Source organism: Phascolarctos cinereus, unplaced genomic scaffold (genome assembly GCF_003287225.1).
Source record: "Phascolarctos cinereus isolate Bilbo 61053 unplaced genomic scaffold, phaCin_HiC Scaffold_4;HRSCAF=312, whole genome shotgun sequence".
Lineage (NCBI taxonomy): Eukaryota > Metazoa > Chordata > Mammalia > Diprotodontia > Phascolarctidae > Phascolarctos > Phascolarctos cinereus.
This window is the reverse complement of record NW_027555847.1, coordinates 234499169-234522024: the sequence shown is the minus strand read 5'-3', so window position 1 is coordinate 234522024 and position 22856 is coordinate 234499169. Positions and strand designations below refer to the sequence as shown.

The following is a 22856-nucleotide window of genomic DNA, read 5'->3' as shown; positions in this document are numbered from 1 at the left end:
CCACAGTCTTCAATATGGCAATCATTAAGACTTAAGTGAAATTAAAAAAAAAAGAAACAACAAACTTCCTTCGTGAGGAAAAGTTTAGGTACCTGTGCCTTAGACTTGAAAATAAAATATATGACTAATTCAACATCAAATTATGTCCTACAATACATGAAATTGAAACTTCCACAATGGAGACCTGCTCTTAAAATATCCACATGTACACAGTGTTATGTAAGATTGTTTTAATTAAACTGATATTGAAGTTACAGTTAAGCAGAGTGGTTATTGCTTTATTGGACACATTGTTTTCCAAGGCAAAGAAATCTTAACAGCTTTGGTGATCAGAGTATGACTAATTGGTAAGTTAATGTGTACAGTAAATTTCAATTAACCATTAATAGAAAGAAAAAGTAAAAATACCAAACGTTTCTTTCAATGTTTTTTATGGCTTAAACTGCAAGAATCATTTACCAAGAAAAACTCATGACTGATCTTCAGTTAATTCCAACCCCCAAATTTCAGGTAGACTAGATTGACCATGTTTACATGAGAGCAAGAAGGCATATAGTATGTCCTAGATATAATTTTTTAATGCTGTTAATGTCAGGAGAAAGTAGCATATGTAATATCTTTCATGATTTAGGGTTAGAGATGCTCAGCCATCGAAGATATGGAACACCACCTCCTGTGGCATTCTTAGGAGTTCTTCTCAGAAATCTTGATTGTGACAGTCTTGACTTCAGTGTATTCATGGAGACCATATTCTCCCCTAGAGAGAAAAACAATCCAAAATTGCATTTGAGATCTCAGTATGAATTTGGACCTGTTCATTAGGGTAGGTGTAAGACAACATAGGGGAGTGGCTGAAGGGCAGTCCTGCTTCTGACTTGTGCTAGCTATGTGACCATGAGTAAGTCACTTAATCTCCAAGTGCTTCAAATCTCAAAGAATATAAATTCATGACGAATTGCTGATCTTTATCACTAGAAGGTATTTCTACATTGGGACTTACCCATATTCACAAAATCCCATCTATGGACCCTCCACAAATCCTTAGGATTAATGCCTTCAGAAGCATTCTATCTTCTCAGAAACATCAAGAAAAGAAGCAATAACTATTAGAGGCACCTTCTACACTAATAATTACTCTCCTGTAAAATCAAATAAAAAATTATGGCCTTTTGGATGCCCAGTTACATTGTTTTAGAAATTGGAAGTTTTAACACTGATGTTCATATTATAGTTAAGTAATACAGGCATAACTTCATCAGATACAGGGCTGAAATTCTAGGAAACATTTCCAAAATCAAGTGTAGGGGAATATCTAGCTACATAAGTAACTGGCAGGGGATGGAGGCTAAGGAGAGGAGTGAGATAGCAACATAGTGCAGAGGACAATTGGAGGGGACAGGGAGACAACATATAAATAGGACAGTTCAATTATATACAGTTTCAATGGGAAAATCAGTGGCCTGCCTCCCTGTTTGTCCTCGAAGAGTGCTATCTCCTAAAGCCCATATCCCATCTCCAAACTCCTGAAGAGGTGCAGGATGGCAGCCAGTGAGGAAGGCAGTATGGGGACATTTATAACATGGAGAGAGTAAATATGCCTTTCTTTCCTGATCAGCACCTGATGCAAAGTCCTGGCCACCCTTTCCTAGGTATATCTCTAGGTGAGTGGGATTCCAAAACACAAGTGAATATTGTTTAGGGAGCTTAAGCTTCATAGTACTCAAAAAGCATTTTATAGTTACTATTAAATTATCATGAGATCAAAGGTGACCATTCAATAGACAAATTTAACATTGAGAACTTCTAATACTCCTTCAAATAAACACCACAAACAGCAAAACTAGAAGAAATCAATACTTCTAAAAAAGCAAATATCATAAACATACTATAGAGGAATTAAAAGCTCAAGTATTTATTGCCAGACAACAATATTCCACATTATGTTTATCTTGTTGGCTGGCATGAAATGAAAAGACCTTTGCTTCTAAAATGTGGGTGTGTCTACACACATGCACACAAACATGTTTTGAAATCAAAGTTTAAAATCACCTTATTACATGTTCTGCAATAAGCTAAACAGCAGAAAACAAACAAAAATCTTTTTCTTTAGAAGATAATTCAGCCTCCCTCCCCAGCTACCTCTACCTCCCTCCAAAACACAATTAAACACACTTTATGTAGACACATCCTTAACTCCCCAGAAAATCATTAGAGTTGGTCTGAACCTTAATGGCTCACTACTGATACCGAAAGACTTTGTACCCATCCTAAGAACTTACTTGCCACGTTTAGATTAGTGAAAGAATAGGGATACTCCTATTGTGTACTTTGCAATCCCAACTTTGGTCTTTATAACTTTTCACTGGTTGTCCCATTTGCCTGGAATACAATCACTCCTTACTTATGCTTCCTAGCCCCTTTCTTCCCTTTAGATGCAACTCATATACCTTTTACATGGAACCCATCCTGATTCATCAAACAGCTTCTTAGATGTTCTCAACACACTTAATGCAAAGCCTGTTACTCTAAGTTTTTTTTCCCTTTTCTTAACAATGGAAGCTCATCTGGCTACAGCTCTGCTTGTATTTAGAGTCTTTTCATGCTATTCTTATGTCTTTTTTGATGAGACCTAAGATCAGGGGTGGGGAACCTGCAGCCTCGAGGCCACAGGTGGCCCTCTAGGTCCTCAAGTGCAGCCCTTTGACTGAATCCAAACTTCACAGAACAAATCCCCTTAATAAAAGCATTTGTTCTGTAAAATTTGGACTCAGTCAAAAGGCTGTATCCAAGGGCCTAGGAGGCCACATGTGGCCTTGAGGTCGTAGGTTCCCCACCCTAGGCCTGTATAATAATGTGAGTTGAAAGAGAGTGTTGTTTTTTTTAATAAAACTATGTGTGAATATTTGGGGTCTTAAATCTCAACTGAACAACTGTCATTTTTCAAATTTGAAAGTCATGAATATAACTTCTAGTATTTTCCAAAAAATAATGTGTCAGTTAAACATCACAAACTTGGCTCCTGTGGGAATTCAGCCAACAGTGGTATATGTAGTTTGAGCCAAAAATCTCAAAAGAGACTTCTTTCTTTCTCTCTGAGTTCTTATGGGCAACCTTATTGAAAGTTACTTTTTAGTTTATAAAGAGATGCCTATTATGGGTTGGAATGCTTTGTACTTTTTATCTGTGTTATTTGATTTCATTGTGCCTTGTCATTCTGAATTAGCTAAACAGTGCAACTGTGAATATTTCTGAAATGATTAGTCTATCATGTCCTAGTCTTTAGTTCCCTGGCCTTATTTACCATTTAATTTTCAGTGTTTCCAGACTTCTCATGTGTGATGAACTTAGAATCACATCATTTCAGAACTAGACTTACCTAGTCCAATACCTTCATTTGTTAAGATATAGAAACTAAAATTTACAGTATAAAAGCTATACCACTCTGTTATTTTATGACTACTCAATTAATTCAAAGGTCCAATTTGAAGAGTATACAGCAATGGCTTGGCAGTAACCCCTCAAAAGAAGAGTCAATACTTGAGGTAGATAATGTAAGAGAGAAAGTGGGAGAAGGAAAAATAGGGAAACAGAAGTAATTTTTACAAATGCATGTATTCTGAATGTCAGGAAAACTCTTCTTCTGATGGAGTATAGGTATTTATTTTAAGACAAGTCAAGTTGCATTGTTATAGTGAATGATCAAATCCTTCAGTGGATAATAGATAATAGAGTAGGTACAATATTTAAATTGCAATGGGGACCTGCAGCTTCTAAACCTTACTAAGTCTTCTCTGTGCTTTGCTGAAAGGGTACATCAAATGACAATTCACTGAGAATGGTTTGGGATTATTTTCATTTTTGATGCATGTGGCTAAGGTTATTAATGCCTGGTAAGATAGGAAGCCAATTTTCAGATTGCATTTTTAGCAATGTGTGAGCCGACATAATGAATTACAATAATAGCTAAGGTACAGTTTTACCTTTTTCTTTTTTTAATCTAAGTTCTACAAAGGCAGGGAGTGTTTTTCTTTTTGTCTATACATTTCCAACACCTAGCAACTAGTAATTGCTTCACAAATGCTTCTTGAATTTATTTGAATTAGAAAAGTATGCATTAACTGGGGATTTGACATGCACAAGTGAGTCCAATAAAACTGGCTTTCATTAAGTCATTTTGATTGAAAATTAAATATTTATTTAAGTCCAGAATAGTTATGTGACTTATATAAGGTCACATTGATTAGCAATAGACCTTGAAGTAGGGCCTACTTCCACTGCTCAATTTATTTTCCTTTACATCTCTATGTCTCTCTACTTTAATGTGCATATAGACTTTCTCTAAATTTTGGAAGTTTGTGCTATTCCTCATGAGGCATTAAAGACCAGTGAACAGAGTGCCAGCACTGGAATCAGGAAGTCCCGAGTTCAAATTCTGCCTTTAACATAGCCTCTCAATTACAAAGGAATAGCTAATCTGCTGCACAGAGTAATGTTTTGACTCCTGGAGTTCCATCCATTGCTAATGGTCTAACCCTTCCCACATCTCCAAATATTACTCTTTATTTTACTCCCTTTTAAACACACACACACACACACACATCCTTTCATCTCAACAAGTCTGTAATCTCCACAAAAGATGTGACATGTTTCATCATAATTTAGTCAGTGTTGTTATTGAGTTAACTTTTGTTATATATATATATATATATATATATATATACATATATATATATATGTATATATATATATATATATATATATATGTAAATGTATTTGCCTACTCTTTTTCATACTAATCTGTAGAATTTAAGATTCAATGAGCTATTTAGGCTAACAGGTTCCTAAGAAAGAGTAAGGCAGGCACATGATAAAATAGAGACTCTGAACTCATTCCCTAGCACACAGGTAACATCAACTAATATCATGAAAACAAGTCTTACATAACACATGTTGTAGATACGCCACATAAAATGCCAAAAGGCTTTACTTACAATTCTCGCCCATTTCCAGACATCTTGAATCCACCAAAAGGGGCTTGAGGAGAAATCACACCATAGCAATTCACCCTGCAAAGACAAGGGTTTTTTTACACTAACATTTTGATTCAGTTAGCAAGTGCTTAGTGCCTACTATGTATGAATAGGTTAATTTGATTTTTTTTGGAAGGGAAAAGAGGAAAGGAAAGGAAAGTGAATAAGAATTTATTAAGGGCTGACTGTGTCAGGCACTGTGTGCTAAGTGCTTTACAAATATTATCTCCTCTGATTTTTGGATCAGACCTATAATTTCACTGGGACACAGAACTCCCAGTGAAAAAAAAGTTTCTCTACCAAAGCAGACTTGCATCTGCTCTGCAACTTACAATCCTAAATGCCTCAGGATGCTAAGTGATTAAATGACTTATTCAGAGGTATGGACAATATGCGTTAGAGGCAGGCCTTGCACCAAGGTCTTCAAGATTCTGAGGTCATCTCTTTATCTACTAGGACAAACTGCCTCTCTACAAGGTTCATAGTAGATAATTAATGCAAAATTTTCTAGGTTTATATGAACTAAAAAGGTGAAAGCATTTAACTCTTTAGCTATTAACTCTAAAGTAATTTATATACGTACTTTACTAATTCAATGGCATTGTCATCTCATCAGTATGGGTACTCCTTCTACTGGAGGAGAACATATCCCATCCACTCATTTCACAGCCTATGTGACTCACAAGAAGCCAAGAGAACTTAGATCTTTATTACATTTTAAAGGATAGCATCACAAGAAAGTCTTCACTGCTTATAAGCTATGCCATGAATGATGTTATTAATATAGCAAGTAAATGTGGTAGTCATCCATAATTAATATCCCATACCTCTCACATGAGTATGTGGACACCTACTTATTCTCTGGACTATCTCATTCACTTTAACTTGCTCTTTTACTGAAGGGTCTAGGTTCTTACCAAAATGTGATTATATTAAAATTTTCTCAAGATCCTAGGGTTAACCATATTTAAGGAGATATATACTTTCTATATTCACCATGTTAGCTCTTGAGTCCCCACTGATGAGTTATCATTTAAACAAACCAGCCACCCTTACTGATGACACTTTTGAGTTTTAAATAAAACCATTTACTTAACAATAAGGCAAAAAAATAACAACAACATCATAGGGATTAATATATTAAAGCACATGCATGAAAAATAAAACATTACAATCTACAAATAATAATAATAACTAGCATTTATATAATACTATATGCCAGGTACTGTGCTAAGCACTTTACCATTATTATATCATTTGATCAATTTATTCAAAATGATCTGGGGGGGGTAAGTAAACTGAGGTAAAGAGAGTTTAAGTCATCTACCCAGGGTCACACAGCTAGTAAGTGTATGAGGCCATATTTGAACCTAGGTCTTTCAGACTTCATGCTCAGTACTCTATCCACTGAGCTACCTAGGTCAATACCCCACCAAAGTACTCAGTATCCATGGGGTAGAAAGGGCACATACTTAAAAAAACAAACTGTCAAGAGCATGTATGAGTCAGGAAAATCTATGTTTTTTAGGTAACTCATAATTCTGGGCCTGTAGTGTTCTTTCTGTGTCTCAGGAACCACCCAGAAAAGTTTCTAGAACATAACTTATATTTTTAATTCCAGAGTTTAGCAAGGGACACAGCATAAAGTAAATGCTATTACCTTGCCTTGCCTTACAATCTTTAGTTAGGGCCCTAACTACCATAGCATGAAAGAGTTGGCTGGAAAAGGCCAAAATAGCTAGCTATTCAAGGAAACATACATAATAAGACTATGCATGGTACCCTAAGTTTTTAGTACTATCAACTTATCTGATCAGGGACTCAGGAGGTAGGTACAGTTGATAATTCATGTCACATTGCTTCATCTGGAAGGCATACAACATGGCCTGTTATCATGGACGCTATCATTTTAAGTTTGTCATCACATTTGGCACAAGGAGGAAAAAAAAAGTTCAATTCTATATCTGTGCACAATGTTTAAGAGTCAAGTTAGTGCAGTCCAGAAACAAATGTTCAGTTGTAAGAAATGTAAAGGTGTTCAAAATTAAAAACATGCAGATGAGTTTTTCCTTAAGGATCTCCTTCTAAATACAGGAAACACACATCAACCTTTGCCAGAGTAATTATCCAAGAGATATTTGATAAGAGAATCATGGATGTTAGCACTTTAAAGGATCCTAGATTTCATCTAGTACAATTCCTTATTTTATAGATGAAGCAATTACAGCTCAGAAAACAAGCAGACAAGTCTACATCCCAGTAGCCTACCTAGTTTGAAAGGGGAAAAAATACTGTTTTCTCAATGTCCAAGTTTTTCTCTTAATGTGATTTGAGATATGATAGAATCTACCAAGAGGTGACATCAATAAAGTTTGACTTACCAGACTGTTCCAGATTGAAGAACAGAAGAAACTGTCAAGGCTTTATCAAGATCTTTGGTAAAAACTGCTCCTGATAAGCCATAGTGGGTATTGTTGGCCCTCTTGATCACTTCATCGATAGTTTTAAACTTCATGATTTGTTGAACTGGTCCAAAAATCTGCTCCATAGAAAGGAGAGAGAGAAAGAAGTGGAGGGAATGAAAGAGAGGGGGGAAAGCACATTAATAAGAATCAAATCAAGGTGAGTTTTTTTGTTGTTGTATGAACAGTTTGTTTTTTATTTGTTCATTTCATTTGGGGTATGAATTGAAGCTTGACAACTCTTTTATGAACGGATGTTTTCCTAAAATGACAGATGAAATCATTTCGGAGTAAATTGGACCCCATACTTATGTGTTAGAATTATATCTATGGCAAGTAATTCTTATCAGACAGACTATAAACACTTCAAGATCAGAGACTGGTTTTAGATTTGTGTTTGTTTTCCTAGTGACTAGCACAGTACCTTGCACATAGCAGGTATTTGATAAATACTTGTTGAATGAATGTCTTAACGGAAAACAGGTCAGGAGGCAGTATAGTAGAGAGAATGCCAGAATCAGAGGACATGGGCTCTCATGTTGGCTCTGCTACTTACTACCTGTTTGATATTGGTCAAATCACTTTGCCTTTTTTCAGTCTCAGTTTACTTATCTGTAAAATGAGGGGGTTAGAACAGATGACCTCCAATGCCCCTACAAAGCTTTAGATCTATGACTATACTTAAAATTTACTGCATTTGTATCAGAAGCCAGATTTCAGGTGATGACTTTTTAAACTTCCCATTCCTTCTTTTAATTTTTGATGAAAACTACAGAAATATCCCAAAAGTCTTGGGGTGATTTTAAGCTGCTATCAAAGCTTAAAACTGTACCAAGATTTTGGGGACACCCTATAGCAAAGAACAAGCCTCAGAAGATAACACTGGCCTTCTGGAAGAAGGTATTCATCAGGGTGTGAAGTGATTTAACTATAAATATTCCATCAGACTGAGCACATTTTATGATCTGGTCTCTAGCCTGTAATAGTACTTGTAGCCAGGAGTCACTTGATTAGGTTGTTTTTTTTTTTCAGTGAGGCAATTGGGGTTAAGTGACTTGCCCAGGGTCACACAGTTAGTAATAGTTACATTTCTGAGGCTGGATTTGAACTCAGGTTCTCCTGACTCCATTGCTGGAGCTCTATCTACTGTACCACCTAGCTGCCCCACTTGATTAGTTTTGAACTTAGGATGGAGGAAAGGATTTGGATAAAACCAAGGAGTGATTCGATTGCTCAGAAGTCAGCTCCACTCCTTCACCTCCTATGGTCTATGAGTGAATGCATGATCCAATCAGAAGGAATCATATCTTTTACTTATGAGCAGAGTGACCCTGGGCAAATCACATCATCTCTCTGGGCTTCCATTTTCTTCATCCTAAAATTAGGGAGTGTGACTAGATGATTTTTAAGGTAATTTCTAGCTCTAAATCCTGAGTACTATGATCCTACCCTAACCTGGGTATTCCTTCATCCTCTACTTGTGGTTTTAGAGTTGGGGAAGGGAGCTCAAAAACCATGTACTTAAAAAGTTTTTAAAAAATACAAATGTCAGTGGCAGCAAGGTGGTGCGGTGGATAGAGCACCAGCCCTGGAGTTAGGAGGACCTGAGTTCAAGTCTGGCTTCAGACACATAACTCTAACACCGACTCTGGGCAAGTCACTTAACCCCAATTGTCTCACCAAAAAAAAAAAAAGAGTGTCACTGACCCTTTCTGTTGGTAATATGTTAGCATTATTAATAAAATGATTAATTACACAGAAATTATGTCTCTCAGCTTTTTGAATGTCACTGTACTCTACATCTCTGTTAAATAATATATGTAAGGTGCTCTAATCCTTGGAGTGCTATATAAATGTTAGTGATTATCATCACTGTTGTTATTTGATGGGATAAGGGCTAAGAAAGAAAGGGAAGCCAAAACTTGAGTTGAATAGAAGTGAAGACTTCTTCACAGTCACAGTGATGACTACGAAGTCATTAACAGATGCTATGAAGTCTTCATCTCTCCAGATATTGTTACAGATTTGTTCTAGATGGCTTCATTATCTGTAAGATAATGGGTATAATTTGAAACTGCATATGATATTCAGTAATTACTGCCAGATGGTTGGGGAGTGCTCCATGTTTCTTAGCCTAGATGGCAACAGCTGCAATTCTATCAACAAATAAGACAAGTCAAAAAGAGGGGGAGATAAGGTTCTATTGGGAAAGTTATTCAACCAATTGTGTCTTGAAAATGGACATTTTGTGTACAAAAAAGAAAGTAACTGAAGGTACAGATTGGAACCAAGTCCTTTACCTCTTCTTTGGCGATGCGCATGTCATCAGTAACATTGGAGAAAACTGTGGGCTGGATGAAGTAACCTTTGTCTCCCCAAGGGCCTCCTCCACATTCCAATTTGGCTCCTTCCTTCTTGCCACTCTCAATGAGGTCAAGTATTTTATTGTACTGCTCTTTATCAATCTACGTGAAAATATGAGGGGTGGGGGAGGAAGGGATTAACAGAAAAGAAAGAAAAGAATCAACTTAAAGTGATGATAATTTTTTGAATTTGTGATTAAAACAATAACAAACAAGCAAACAAACCCAGAAAATGGTTAAATGTTACAAATGCCACATCTAAATAGCTTCCCTGGCCTGGAAGTAGTTGGATTTTTTTTAAACTCTGTATTTGTAAACCTTAAAATATTATATCAATATAAATTAAGATTATTTTTATTACTAAAAATGTTTGTGTTGAAGAATCTTATGGCTGGTTAATTTAAATGAATCTTTGACACACGGCTAAAATAAAGAGAAAAAGAAACACCTTCTTAAACCGTAATGTCTGGTCTTCAATTACTTTAGAATGTGTTTATATAAATAAAACAAATTCTAAAACATCTTGTGCTAAGAGCTTTGGAGATATCAAATATATTATTGTCCAATTGCAATTCAACCAAAATCCATTTTAATTTGCCTTAAAAAATTAAGAAAAAGCCTCCAATTAATCTTGATTTACTTTTACTTGGTTTAAAAAATAAAAGAGTCATCTAGAACTGGGCCTACAATTTAGAAGGATATTTGTTCCCAATGAGTTCACAACTCTCCCCTGAAATCAATAAAGCTTATGACAAAACTCATCCAGAGAAGTTTAAAATGGGAACTTAGACTGGGAGCCTAGTGTTTCCAGGACAATTACTCGGTAATAGCCAACACAATACAAACACAATTTTTGTCTATTAGCATTCTCTCACGGTAACTATCTCTTGACATTATTTTATGCCATTGAGATTATCCTAAGTAAAAATAATTTAGTAAATATTCAGTTTCTTTGTTAAGTATTTCAACATTTATTATTATGCAAAGAAAAAAAGAAAATTATCAAAGCAAAAGAGTTGTTTTTAAAAGTTCCCAATTATTCATATGCATGTTTTGGGAATAAGGCTGACAAAATAAAAGAAAGTATGGTATAGAAGAAACAGTACTGGATTTGGAGTCAGAAGACTCAGGTCAAATTCTAGCTCTACTACTTATTTGGCTATGTGAGTGTAAGGTATTCATTCCCTCAACCTTTATGAGTCTCAGTTTCCTCCTCCTTAAAATGGGATGACAACATGTGCACTGCCTGCCCTATCTCATAGGGCTGTTATAAGTGAATTGTTTTTAAGTTCTAAAATATTACATAAATGAGATACTGTTAGTTTTCAAGAGGGTCACCTTACCCAATCAATTAATCGAACCAACAACAGGCACTTATTGTATGTCACTAAGAGGAAGTGTGGCATAATAGATAATTTACTTTAAAGTCAAGAAGACCTGCTGATGGCTGAGTAAATCACTTAAAATATCAATGCTCCAGGTAACTCTCTAAGTTACAGAGAAAGCAATGACCTGCATTGATAAGAGGGAGTTTCCTCACCAGGGAATACTCTAGTGCAGCAAACTCAAATAGAAAGTGATCCCTGCAGGGCACATGCTGATTTAGGAAACCACAAATTATTGCACTGTGTTTTTTTTTTTTTATTTTGTTGTATTTTTATTTATTTATTTATTTATTTTGTTTATCTGGTTCTGCCCATACTTGGGAGTTTTGCAGGTTGCTTATGGCCTGCTGGCCAGGAGTTTGACACCTCTGCTTTACCCCAGTGAAATCCCAGGTTCAGTCCCTATGCCCTCTCTACTATGTTCTAAGCTTACGGTTAAAAATTAAAAATGAGAACAGTCCCTGTTCTATTTTCTTCATTGCAACTTAACAAGAAACAGATATTTATTTTTTTCATGAATCTTGCTTACTATATAAATAGGTTTTCAGTATTTAGCTCATGTCACTCTATTAGGGTACAAGTGAGTCAAGGATTACATGGTGACTTCCCAAAGCAGAACACTCATGGATCAGCTCCCATATCTCCTTTTGTACTCCCCTCCTCTGCTTTCAGTCTGATCTGCATTCATGGGGCTGGCTGGGAATGAGAATTCACTTACCTATGGGTCTGGAAACAGTTTTCCCCACTTTCTTTTGACAACCACACTATAATTATGTAAAAATGAACACTTTAAGTTCCACTGTCTTTAAGTTTCACATTTCCAACTTATAACTGTATAATCAATGAGCAGGACAATATGATCATAGATCCAGAGCTCGAGAGAACCTGAGATTTCACCTAGGCCTTGGAGTTAGCCACTAACTGTGTGACCCTGGGCAGGTCACTTAAACTTCATGGGCCTCAGCTTCCTCATCTGAGGCTGTACCCATGAATTTTAAGATCTTTTCCAATTCTGAATCTACGATTTTATGACAAATGAATAAAATTCTAGTCCTATGTGCTGATTTTGTAAATGAGGAATTGAGGCCCAGAGTTTAAATGACAGACCCAAGGTCATGCAGGTACCAAAGGGCAGAGACAGGAATCAAATCTAACACCTTTTCTAAACTGCCATCACCTTCTCTTCTTCCATTCTCTAGACTGGTTCTCCTTCCCAATTTCTTGCACTGGTATCATTATTCTTTTAAGCTTCCAGGCTGGAAAAAAATGTGACATCTTTGACTCTTCCCTCTTTTTTTCCCCCTACATATTCCATCTCATTCTGTGTTCTAAAATGTCTTTTCCTCTCCATTCTCCATAGTATGCAATGGCCTCTCTATGATCCCTCTGACTTTAGGCTCTCTCATCTCTAATCCATCCTGCATATAAGAAGCTGGTAAACCTAATCTTCATAAAATACCACTTTTGTCATTTTTAAAGCCTACTTTATCAAACTGAAACTCTTCGTCCTGACTTACAAATCCATTCCTAATCAGATCTTGACTTATCTACATGACTTTATTTCTCATCACTTTCCCTATATACACCCCCTCCTCCTCTTAGCCTAGTCTCTTTACTTACCCTTAAGTACAACAATCCATTTGCCACCTCTTTGTTAATATCTGTAATATTCCTCTTGCCTGAAATGGTCTCTCATGCTTCTGTGTCTATCTGAATGTAAAGGCTTAGTTCAAATAGCCTTAGAATATTTGAATAGAACTCTCACAGCCCAGGGTAACTAGGTGATGAAGTAGATAGAGTACTGGTCCTGAAGTCAGGAAGACTGACTACAAATTCATGAGTTCAAATTTGGCCTCAGACCCTAGCTGTATGACTCTAGGTAAGTTGCTTAATACCATTTGCCTCAGTTCCCCATCTGTAAAGATGAGCTAGGGAAGGAAATGGCAATGCCATCTGACTTTCCTATGGCCTTTATTCATCTTGAAGTATAAAAAGTGATTCTCCCATGTTTTGTGGGGGCATCTAACTTCATTTATGTCAGATACATGCTGCAAAACACCTCTAATGCATAGAAATCATTATTAAAAATCTCAATTTCACCAACTCTCAATGACTTAAATTTATTGTTCAATAAGCTCATAGTGAATTATCTGTGAAACATTTTAATTTGTCATTTCTTGTGGTCAAATTATAAAAAAGGCTATTAAACATTTATCTTTTGTCTACACATCACACAAAAAGAGACTTAAGGCCCAACCAATGGAGAAATGAAACAACAGGCCAAATATTCCAAACAAATTAAGAGGGTGGTCATCAGTTCTTTGCCTCAATAACAACAAAAGGTGTTTAAATTGTGTAGAAAGACTGGGGTATTTCTTTTTCTTTCTTTCTTTTTTTTTGTCTCAGTTTACTTCTTGGTTAAATGCATAACACAATCTTTTCATTTCATGATTTTTTAGGGATCGAGGTCTAAAAGCGTACTTCTCTTTAAGGGGTCAAGTCACTAGTTTATTAACAGGCACATTTTATTTCATAGAGGCCTATGTCTTCTTTCTTTTGGATGCAGTGTCAGAGAAGAGAAGGAAGTATATGGGAGAGATATTAGGTAGGTAAAATTAACAGGATTTAACAATAAATTGAATATGGGAGACGAGAGAGAGTAGCTGAGGATGTTGCCTAGGTTGTGACTGTGGGTGACTGGGAGGATTGTGCTACCCTAGAGAGTAACAGGAAAATTTGGAAAAGGAAGGATTGGTGAGGCATGGAAGATAATGAATTCAGCTTTGGACGTGGTGAGGAACAGCCAGTTTAAGATGTCTAATTGGCAGCTGGAGATGTGAGTCTGGCGGGAGGTTAGAACTGAAGAAGTAGAACTGAGAATCAACAGCATAGAGAAAATAAATAAATCCAAAGGGGCTGCTGAGATCTCCATGTGAAATAGTTTAGAGGAAAAGTTGTGCACGTGCATGCTGGCAATTCACACTCTGAGAGAATGGGAGAAATAATAATAATAATAATAACAACAGCATAGTATTTATACAGCACATTAAGGTTTGCCTAGTACTATTTGTATGTTTTCTCATTTGAACCCCTAAGAGGTAGGTGCTATTATTATTCCCATTTTACAGATGAGGAAACAGATTGAGAGCCTTATCCATGGTGACATAGTATCTGAGGGGAGATTTCAATTCAGGTCTTCCCAACTCCAGTCCACAGCTCTTAGTCACTTTGTCATCTATCTACAGGATATTTTGAGGAAGAACAGAGGATTTTGTACAGCTTCATTTTGTAAGAGAAATGAATGCAGGAGGCAAAAATTATGTGAAAGGTAAGAAGTAAGGGTGATTCACCCAGCAGGCTCAGTGTTTTGTTTTGTTTTGTTTTTTAACAAAAATGTTCTCATAGTCTTAATTCTAAATTTGTTCCCTTGTTTAGTTTCAGTCATTAGGCTTAAACAACAGGGGAAGAGGAAGTTTTGTTTCCTGCCCCAAGTTGGGAAATCCTGACTGTGCATATCTTTCCAATCTGTTCCAGTCTTGCCTAGGAAAACAAGCAAGGCCAGCATCATCCTCATTTCATTCTGGATCCAGAGAAAGGGAATAGAGACGAACACCTTTCTCTCTATTGAGTTTTGTTTTCTATTTTGTGCATTCCTTTATTTACCAACCTGAGGGCCTTGCTGCACTTCTGGGTTCAGAGGATTCCCCAGAGTGTATTTCTTGGCACGCTCTATGCTCCTCTTAACAAATTCATTGTAAATAGGCTCTTCCACAAAAAGCCTTGATGCAGCGGTGCAGCACTGGCCCTGGTGGAAGAATAATCCGAAGTGGGCGAATTCCACAGCATTATCCACTGTAAAGGAAACATCACACAGGTTAGTCAAAAAGGACACCTTTCCAAAGGATGATTTTTTTTTCCAAGAGAAAAGGAAGTGTCTTTTAAACAGTAGATAATCTATGTCTCCCTTTGGATCTCATTGTCACTGAATATTTGTTTTGGAGAGTGCATTAAAACTAGATGGTGGAGGGAAACCTGAATTGACTGTACAAGTCTCCAGCACTCAATAGCATCAAAATATCACTTTGAAAAGATCCGAGTAATTGCTCTCTGGCAACAGCAAAAGGAACAACTGGAGTAGAATCTAAAGTTCCCCTTTTCACTTGCAATCTTTTGATCTTGATCCCCAGAAAGAAACTTTCACAATGCTTCAAAAAGTAGGTCCACACTATGCCCAAGGCCTATAAAACTGTGCATATCCATTGACCTAGCAATACCACTACTAGAGCTATATCAAAAAAATAAAAAGAAAAGGGGTGGGGGGAGAGGAAAGGACATATTGGTACAAGGATATTTATATTAGCTCTTTTTGTGGTGGCAAAGAATCGGAAATTGAGGGGATGTCCATCAACTGGGGAATGGCTGAGCAAGTTGTGGTATATGATTGCAATGGAAAATAATTGTGCTATAAGAAATGACAAGCAGGATGATTTTAGAAAAACCTGGAAAGACTTACATGAACTGATGCAGAGTGAAGTGAGAAAAACCAGGAGAACATTGTACACAGTAACAGCAATATTATAGGATGAACAACTGTGAACAACTCAGTTATTCTCAGAAATATAATGATCTCTCTAAGACAATCCCAAAGGACTCATGATGAAAAATGCTGACTCCTGAGAAAGAACTGGCAGTCTGAACAAAGACCAAAGCACACTATTTATGTTCGTTCATTCGTTCTCTTTCTTTCTTTCTTTCCTCTGCTTAAAGTTTTCTTTCACAAAATCACTAATATGAAAAAGTGTTTTATATGATTGCACACATAAAACCTCTCTCAAATTGCTTACTGTCTCAGGGAGGAGAGGATGTTAGAGAATTTGGAACTCAAAGTGAAAAAAAAATAGAATGTTAAAGTTGTTTTTACATGTAATTGGAGAAAAATAAAATATTATTTTAAAAAGTGGGTCCACATTCTTAAAAAAAACAAACCCACCTTCTCATGAATTGTTGAGACAGTTGCATGCACATTAAAAAGTTGTATTTCTCTTAATTCTATACTAGAAGACAACATAGTCTTTTTTTAATATACTAATTTCCTGGAAGCTTAGCTTTGGAGATATGCATATTTTTTTAACCTTTGCATACTGCCAAGATTCACTTATTTCCTGGCTCAAAGGATGATGCTTTCTATTTAGTGTTCAGTTTGGGAGACTTCCCATGTTCCTCTCTAATAACTGAAAGGACACTAAATGTCATAGTGGAAAGGGTACTAAGCCTAAACTCAGGAAAACCTTAGTTCAAATTTAGCCTCTGACATTTACTAGCTGCGTGACCCTGGGCATGCCACTTAAATTCAGTTTCTTCAGGCATAAAATGGAGATAATAGTATCACCTACCTCCCACGGTTGTTATGACAACCAGATGAGATAATATTTGTAAGTCATTTTTCAGATCTTAAAGTGTCAAATAAATTCTGGTTGACATTATTATTGTTGTTATTGTCATCGTCGTCATCATCATCATCTTTTTAATAGCTTAAGTACTCAGTTTTCTTTAACTTGATGGAACTTTCTCATCGTCTTAAAGTTCCTCTGAATTAATTTTTGGGAAAAAGACTTTAAAAAGTGAGCATCTCTCAGGGTGGTACAGAGAATGCAATAGGGAAATGTCATCTAAAAAGTTATACAGGTAAAATAACAGGAAGCAGATGATACAGTTCCATGACTGAAAGAGCCGTGTGTCCGTTTATATACATGAAATTAAGCCTGCCTGCTGGTTTTACACGGTCTGTCACAGACAAGTGAAGCATAACTCTGCTTTTTGGTTTGGTTCAGTTGATTATGTTCCATAAATAAAGAATGTGGGATTTTTGTTTCTTTTATTCTTATAGAGACTCAAGTAGAATGTAAGCCCCTTGAAAGGAGAAAATGTTTTGGTTTTTGTTTGTATCCCCACCAAAGTGCTTTGCATACAGAAGGGGCTAAGGAGTGGAAACATGTATTGAGTTTAAAAAAAAAAGACTCATCCTAGTGAACTAGCTAGAAATAATTTAGCTCATTGCAGGATATTGGTCAAACATTGCTCTGAGACATGGTAAAAGTGAGAGAAAAAAGCATTAATCATACTAACAGTCAGCATCAGCAAATACAATGCAAGGACTCTTTCCTCCCAGCTCCAGTGAAACTCTCTTCAGGTTGCTCTTCCCAGCAGCCTGTTTAATTAGCAGGCCAACCTGAAAGAGAACAGAAAGAGGAAGTTATAACTTTATATGTTATAATATAACATCAAGGATTCTCCGATAAGGAGAATTAGTTGGTTCCCATCCATAGCTCTTGGATTTCTAAGTCCTGGATATCTCATGATGTTTCCTCATTTAAATTGTTTGTTCTTTTGTATTGACTCAGATGGGAAAGTGGACTAAATGATTTCCAACTTTTCCAACTGGAAAATTGTAAGATTCTATCATCTCCTTTATCCCCTGGGTTCACTATCACAATCTCCTTTTCACTAACACATAGTAGGATGCAAAATGGAAGGAAGCATTTGGAGGTGCCTTTTACTTGCAACCAAGTATCTCTGTATTTTATCTTGTTATATACCAATCATAAACAAACAGTTTATATTATAATGGTTAATATTTAGCAAGTTGTTTTCCAAACTCAACTTTAAACATAGAAAGCTCATACATGCCAATTGATGCTGTAAAAGTGTATTTTAATAACACTTTTCTATTTTAATTCAGCTAGCAGGAAAGTCCTAGTTTTTATTTTGTATAGTAATTGTCTAGCAATGTTGGAAAGCCAAAGTGTATGAAATATGTATGTTGCCCAAATTATGTCATACAGCTGAATGAGTAGCCTATCAAATAAGTCCACATGTACAACTTCAGCAATCACTGTAGATGGGCAGTAAATAAGGCCTAGAATTGCACTGAAGGAGATAAGGCTGGATTGCTTTTGAAAAAATGCATAGTGCTTTTAGCAATCCCAAATTTTTTCCTCCTGGAAAGGTCCCTCTCTTCAACATCAACATTCTCAAAAAGAATTATAATTTGAAACAGTCAAAAAAAAAAACAACAGAAAGACATGAGGCATATATAAGTGGGCTACAGAACATGACTAACAGTGATTCTCCTGGAGACATGAAAAATGAAATTGAGGTCATGTACGATCAGAAAAGGAAGTAGGTAGTAAGAATAAGAGACAGTAGCTGGAAAGTCCATTTGGTGTACGAGTACATAGGAGACACTAAAATAATAAATGGAAGTTCTCCAGTGCTTTTGTTAAAATGGTAAAAATGGTAAAATGGACAGGAATTAAACAGAATGAGATAGCATAGGGGTGTTGTGATTTGTACAAATTAAGGAACCACCCATAACAATTAGATAATGGATACATCAAGGCTTGTAACTTGACTGCTGCCATAAACTACAACGAAATACCTGAATCTGTTTTGTTTGCTTTTATTAGTTACATTAAAGCTAGTTTAATGTTTTAATTCAACTGGGTTCAAGCAAATCTAGAAATAGACTTCTCCTGGTGTGGAGCCAATCTGAAATGTCCCATCCCAACTCTCCTATCCTGTACATACATTTCTTACTTGAGAAGACAATGAATCTTCATTCCTCTAAATTACATCTTTCCTTCTTTCTCCTTCTATTCTTAATGGGTCGCAATGGACCCATTTTTGTAAACAGTGGTTGCTAAGCAGCAGCACCCTCTCATATTTCATAACATTTTAGTATGTGTAATTTAAACTAGAATTTACGGTACATTTCTGATCCTCAAAGATAGTAAATTGACTAGGCAATAGTTGTTGGAAGTGTGAATGAAAGAGTGAGTACAATTTTGTTTAATGTATACGATTCAGAAAACCTTCTCACTATTGGCCTCCATTCTAAATATTCAAATGTGTAACTGGGCCAAATATTAGATGTCCCCAAATGCTGCTGCATTAAGCTGGTCTTTGCCTACATTTCTATTATCTGAGGTAACAATATACTTAACTCTTCCAAGCCTCAGTTTTTCCCCTCCATAAAATGGGGGAAAATGCCTATAGCAGCTACCCCACAGGATTTTTGTGAGGATGAATTGAGATAATTTCAGTAAAGCATGGCTTTAACTTTACATATTATGCAAATATCATGTATTATTATTTTAGTGTCTAGTGGGTCTAACCTGAATAAATAGCATACAGCTTTGAAATTTAAAAAAAAAGCCTCTTACAAAACAACATAGGTAGAATGATGTTTTAAAGAAGCATAAGGGGAGATCTGAATTGCTATTATAATTAAAACTATTAAAATGGGCATGTTGCTGTATTGGATATAGATGGGTATTGCATATACTTGTGCTACCCAACTCACAGACTATTATAATAAGGGCCTTTAAAGTTTATCTAGTCCAGCCCTTTTATTATACAGAGGAGGAAACTGAGACACTCAGAGGTTGTGATTTGCTGAATATGTACGGTTACTTCATGACATAACCTAGACCTGACTCTAAAATTTCTGACTCCAGGGTCCATGCTATTCTTCACAGGGCTGTTGTAAGAAAAGTACTTTGTAATCTCTAAAGCACCATAGACATGTAAGACCTTATTAACCCTAGCATACCAGTCAGCACTGATCTGATGAAATAATACCCCAAATAGAAAGTAATCATTTTAAAACTGCCAAGGTTTGATTTGTATGTCCATCACAGTATCCATTGTTACATTACAGACCTATGCTTAAACACCCAGTTCACGACCGTGACCATGTCTTGCTTGCAAATACAGTCAGCTCTTATATATGTGTGACTCATTCACAACAACATATGGACCCCATCTTGGCCTTCCCCACCCTATCAGTTGCTGGGATAGAATTCAAGCTTATTTTGATCTATAACATATACAATAAAGGACAGTCTGGTCAGGGTTAGGAGGGGAAATAATGGTGCCTCCATCCATTAATCAATTAAGTAACATTTATTAAATGTCCACTTTCTGTCAATTTTTGTGCTAGATACTATACAAAAGCAAAGGAGAGAGAACCCTTCCTCTCAGGGGGCTTACATTCTCTCAGACTTACAATGCCTTGCAGATAGATGGTACTTAACTAATGCCTGTTGAATAAAACTGAAGACTGCTCTCTCTCTAAACTCCCTTTTTCCAAACCATATTTGTAAGTATCAGAAAAGAATGCAACTTAAACAGAACTTGACCCCAAAATGGCTACATACACTAGCCACTGGGAATGCCTTAGTATCTAATCTGACTTACCTCTGTGGACCCTGTGAAGGCCACTTTATCCACATCCATGTGAGAAGAAATGGCAGCTCCAGCTGTGGGCCCATAACCAGGCACAATATTCACTACTCCTGGTGGAAATCCTGCCTGAAAGAGTGACAGTCACAAATTAATTCTAGAGAAGAAAGATCTAAAACTACTATGAATAGAAAAATACCTTGCTTATAATCACCTCATTATCATCATTATCATCTTAATTTATAAAATACCTTAAATTTTGTAAAACACTTTACATATTATCTCATTAGATTCTCACAACAACTTTGCAAGCTATTAGCCATTATCATTCCTATTTTAGAGAGAAGGAAAGAGAGGCTGAGAAAGGCTAAATGACTTGACCAGGATCACACAACTAATACGTGTCTGAGTCAGAATTTGAACTCAGGCCTTCCTGGATCCAAGTCTAACACTCTCTCTTCCATGACACTTTGCTTCCTATCTTTAGTTCTTCCTCATGAAGAAAAAATGTCTTTATCATTCTTTTCTCCCATCCCCACCCCATATATTTTATTATTCATTATATTTGAAGGCTGCATTATTCAGAAGCAGCTTCCATTCCTAATTGTGGTAGTGTTCAGATTCCATGACACCTTCAAATGTTCATGAATTTCTAATTTCACAAGAGGAGATACATGTAAAAGTGCTTTGAAAATCATAAAGTGTTCCACATACGGTATGGAATTAGCATTATTATGCATAGATCTGGTTTGGAGAGTTCATATTTTTGCCCATTGGCTCATGTTCCCAAGTACCTTCATATTCCTTTTAAACTAGTGAAATATTCATCTGTGAGGGATATATCAAATGGATGGAAGAACAGAACCATGATACTTCACCCTAACAGTAGTGTTCCAAGTCTATTAGCTACCTCAGAAGTTGAATATACTTTCACCATGAACCCTCAAACTCAGGAAAGGAAATGTGAATTTGGTAACAGAAACAAGAGTTTCATAATCTAATTATAGAAAATAACTCTACCAAGTAGGAAAGCCTCATCCATTAGCTTTATTTTCATTATCTATTGCACTCTAGAGGAGTGAAATATCTTTATAAAGAAAATCAGACTAATCAAGGGATGATATGTTTTTTGGGGGATTAGTGCTTCTTAAAATAAAGGAAGAGAGGAGCAGGTAAAATTATTGTTTCCCCAATCCTGATTTCATTCATTCATTCATTCATTCATCCTGACAAAAATCCTTGGTGAGTTCTGAAGATAAAATGTTTTGTTTCTTCACGTTCTTCACTTTTCTTTACCAAAAAGGGATAGAGTAGAGATGGTAGTAACCATGCAGGGGAGTGACTGATCAACGGTATGTACATATTCCTTCCATCTATCTATCCATCTATCTATCATCTGTTGCTACCCTTGGTTCTTCTATTGCTTGATCATGATGTGACATTTATCTTGATTATCTGAAATCAGTGTCAATTATTTTAATGTTTCCTCACATTTGGGCAGAGCCCAATGGCCAATTTGCATATAGGTGAACTATTTGTTTCATGTAGTACAAATCAAGGACTGTGGATGATAGAAGAATGATTGTTAATGAGTTTAGTACTCTAGTTTTTCACATAGCAGATTGTTAGACAGCACACTGTGACTTAGCAAACTTACCTCTTTAATCAATGATGCTATATGAAGAGCAGTTAGTGGGGTCTGTTCTGCTGGTTTGAGGACCACGGTGTTTCCACAGCAAAGGGCAGGTCCAATTTTCCACATAAGCATAAGCAAAGGAAAATTCCACTACAAATCAAGAGATGAACATCAATTTTTCCTCATTAATGATGAATCACATTTCTATTAAACCCATAACTGATCCCTTGTGCTGGCATGGGGTGATTCTGAGCAGTGGAATGGAAGTTCTGGAAGGTCCTATCCAGCTAAAATGCTTTTCATTATAGGGCAGGTGATAATTTATATCTGAAGACCAACATAGTTATGTTTGGTGAGGATAATCAGAGGAGTAGCCATCAACTAAAGTTTTTTTTCTCCCAAGCAAACAATTTAGGAAGAATATCTACATAGACTGTTGAAATCATGACTCTATAAAATATTAAAACAATGAATGTAATTTTAGCCATAGTCACTATGTTTCCCACACATTCAACATTTCCCAAACATAATAATAATAATTATAATAGTATAAATTTAATTTATGACCTTATAGATTTTAAATGGATACAGATTCAGTGGGAACTCATATATATTTTTAAAGAACTTTCAGAAAAACCAATCACTTTGTGAGGGGTAGATCTGGAAGGGTAAGTTTGGTCCTTTAATTGAATGACTTCTCTGACCCAAAGAGCAGCATGTTCATGGAGAAGGAACCC

General features: G+C 36.2%; 1 protein-coding gene across 1 annotated transcript in view; it reads right to left on the bottom strand.

The window, feature by feature from the left end:
* Nucleotides 1–215: 215 nt before the first annotated feature.
* The window catches only part of LOC144454056 (aldehyde dehydrogenase 1A1-like), a 44113-nt gene continuing 21472 nt past the window's right edge, over nt 216–22856 (bottom strand). The window contains exons 6-13 of the mRNA XM_021009573.2: nt 22141–22269; nt 20499–20612; nt 17367–17469; nt 14908–15092; nt 9793–9957; nt 7412–7569; nt 4992–5066; nt 216–757 (exon numbers count right to left, since the gene is read on the bottom strand). Of these exons, the coding sequence (XP_020865232.1) occupies nt 685–757; nt 4992–5066; nt 7412–7569; nt 9793–9957; nt 14908–15092; nt 17367–17469; nt 20499–20612; nt 22141–22269 (1002 nt within the window). The 3' untranslated portion in view covers nt 216–684. The remainder of the gene's footprint in view (nt 758–4991; nt 5067–7411; nt 7570–9792; nt 9958–14907; nt 15093–17366; nt 17470–20498; nt 20613–22140; nt 22270–22856) is intronic.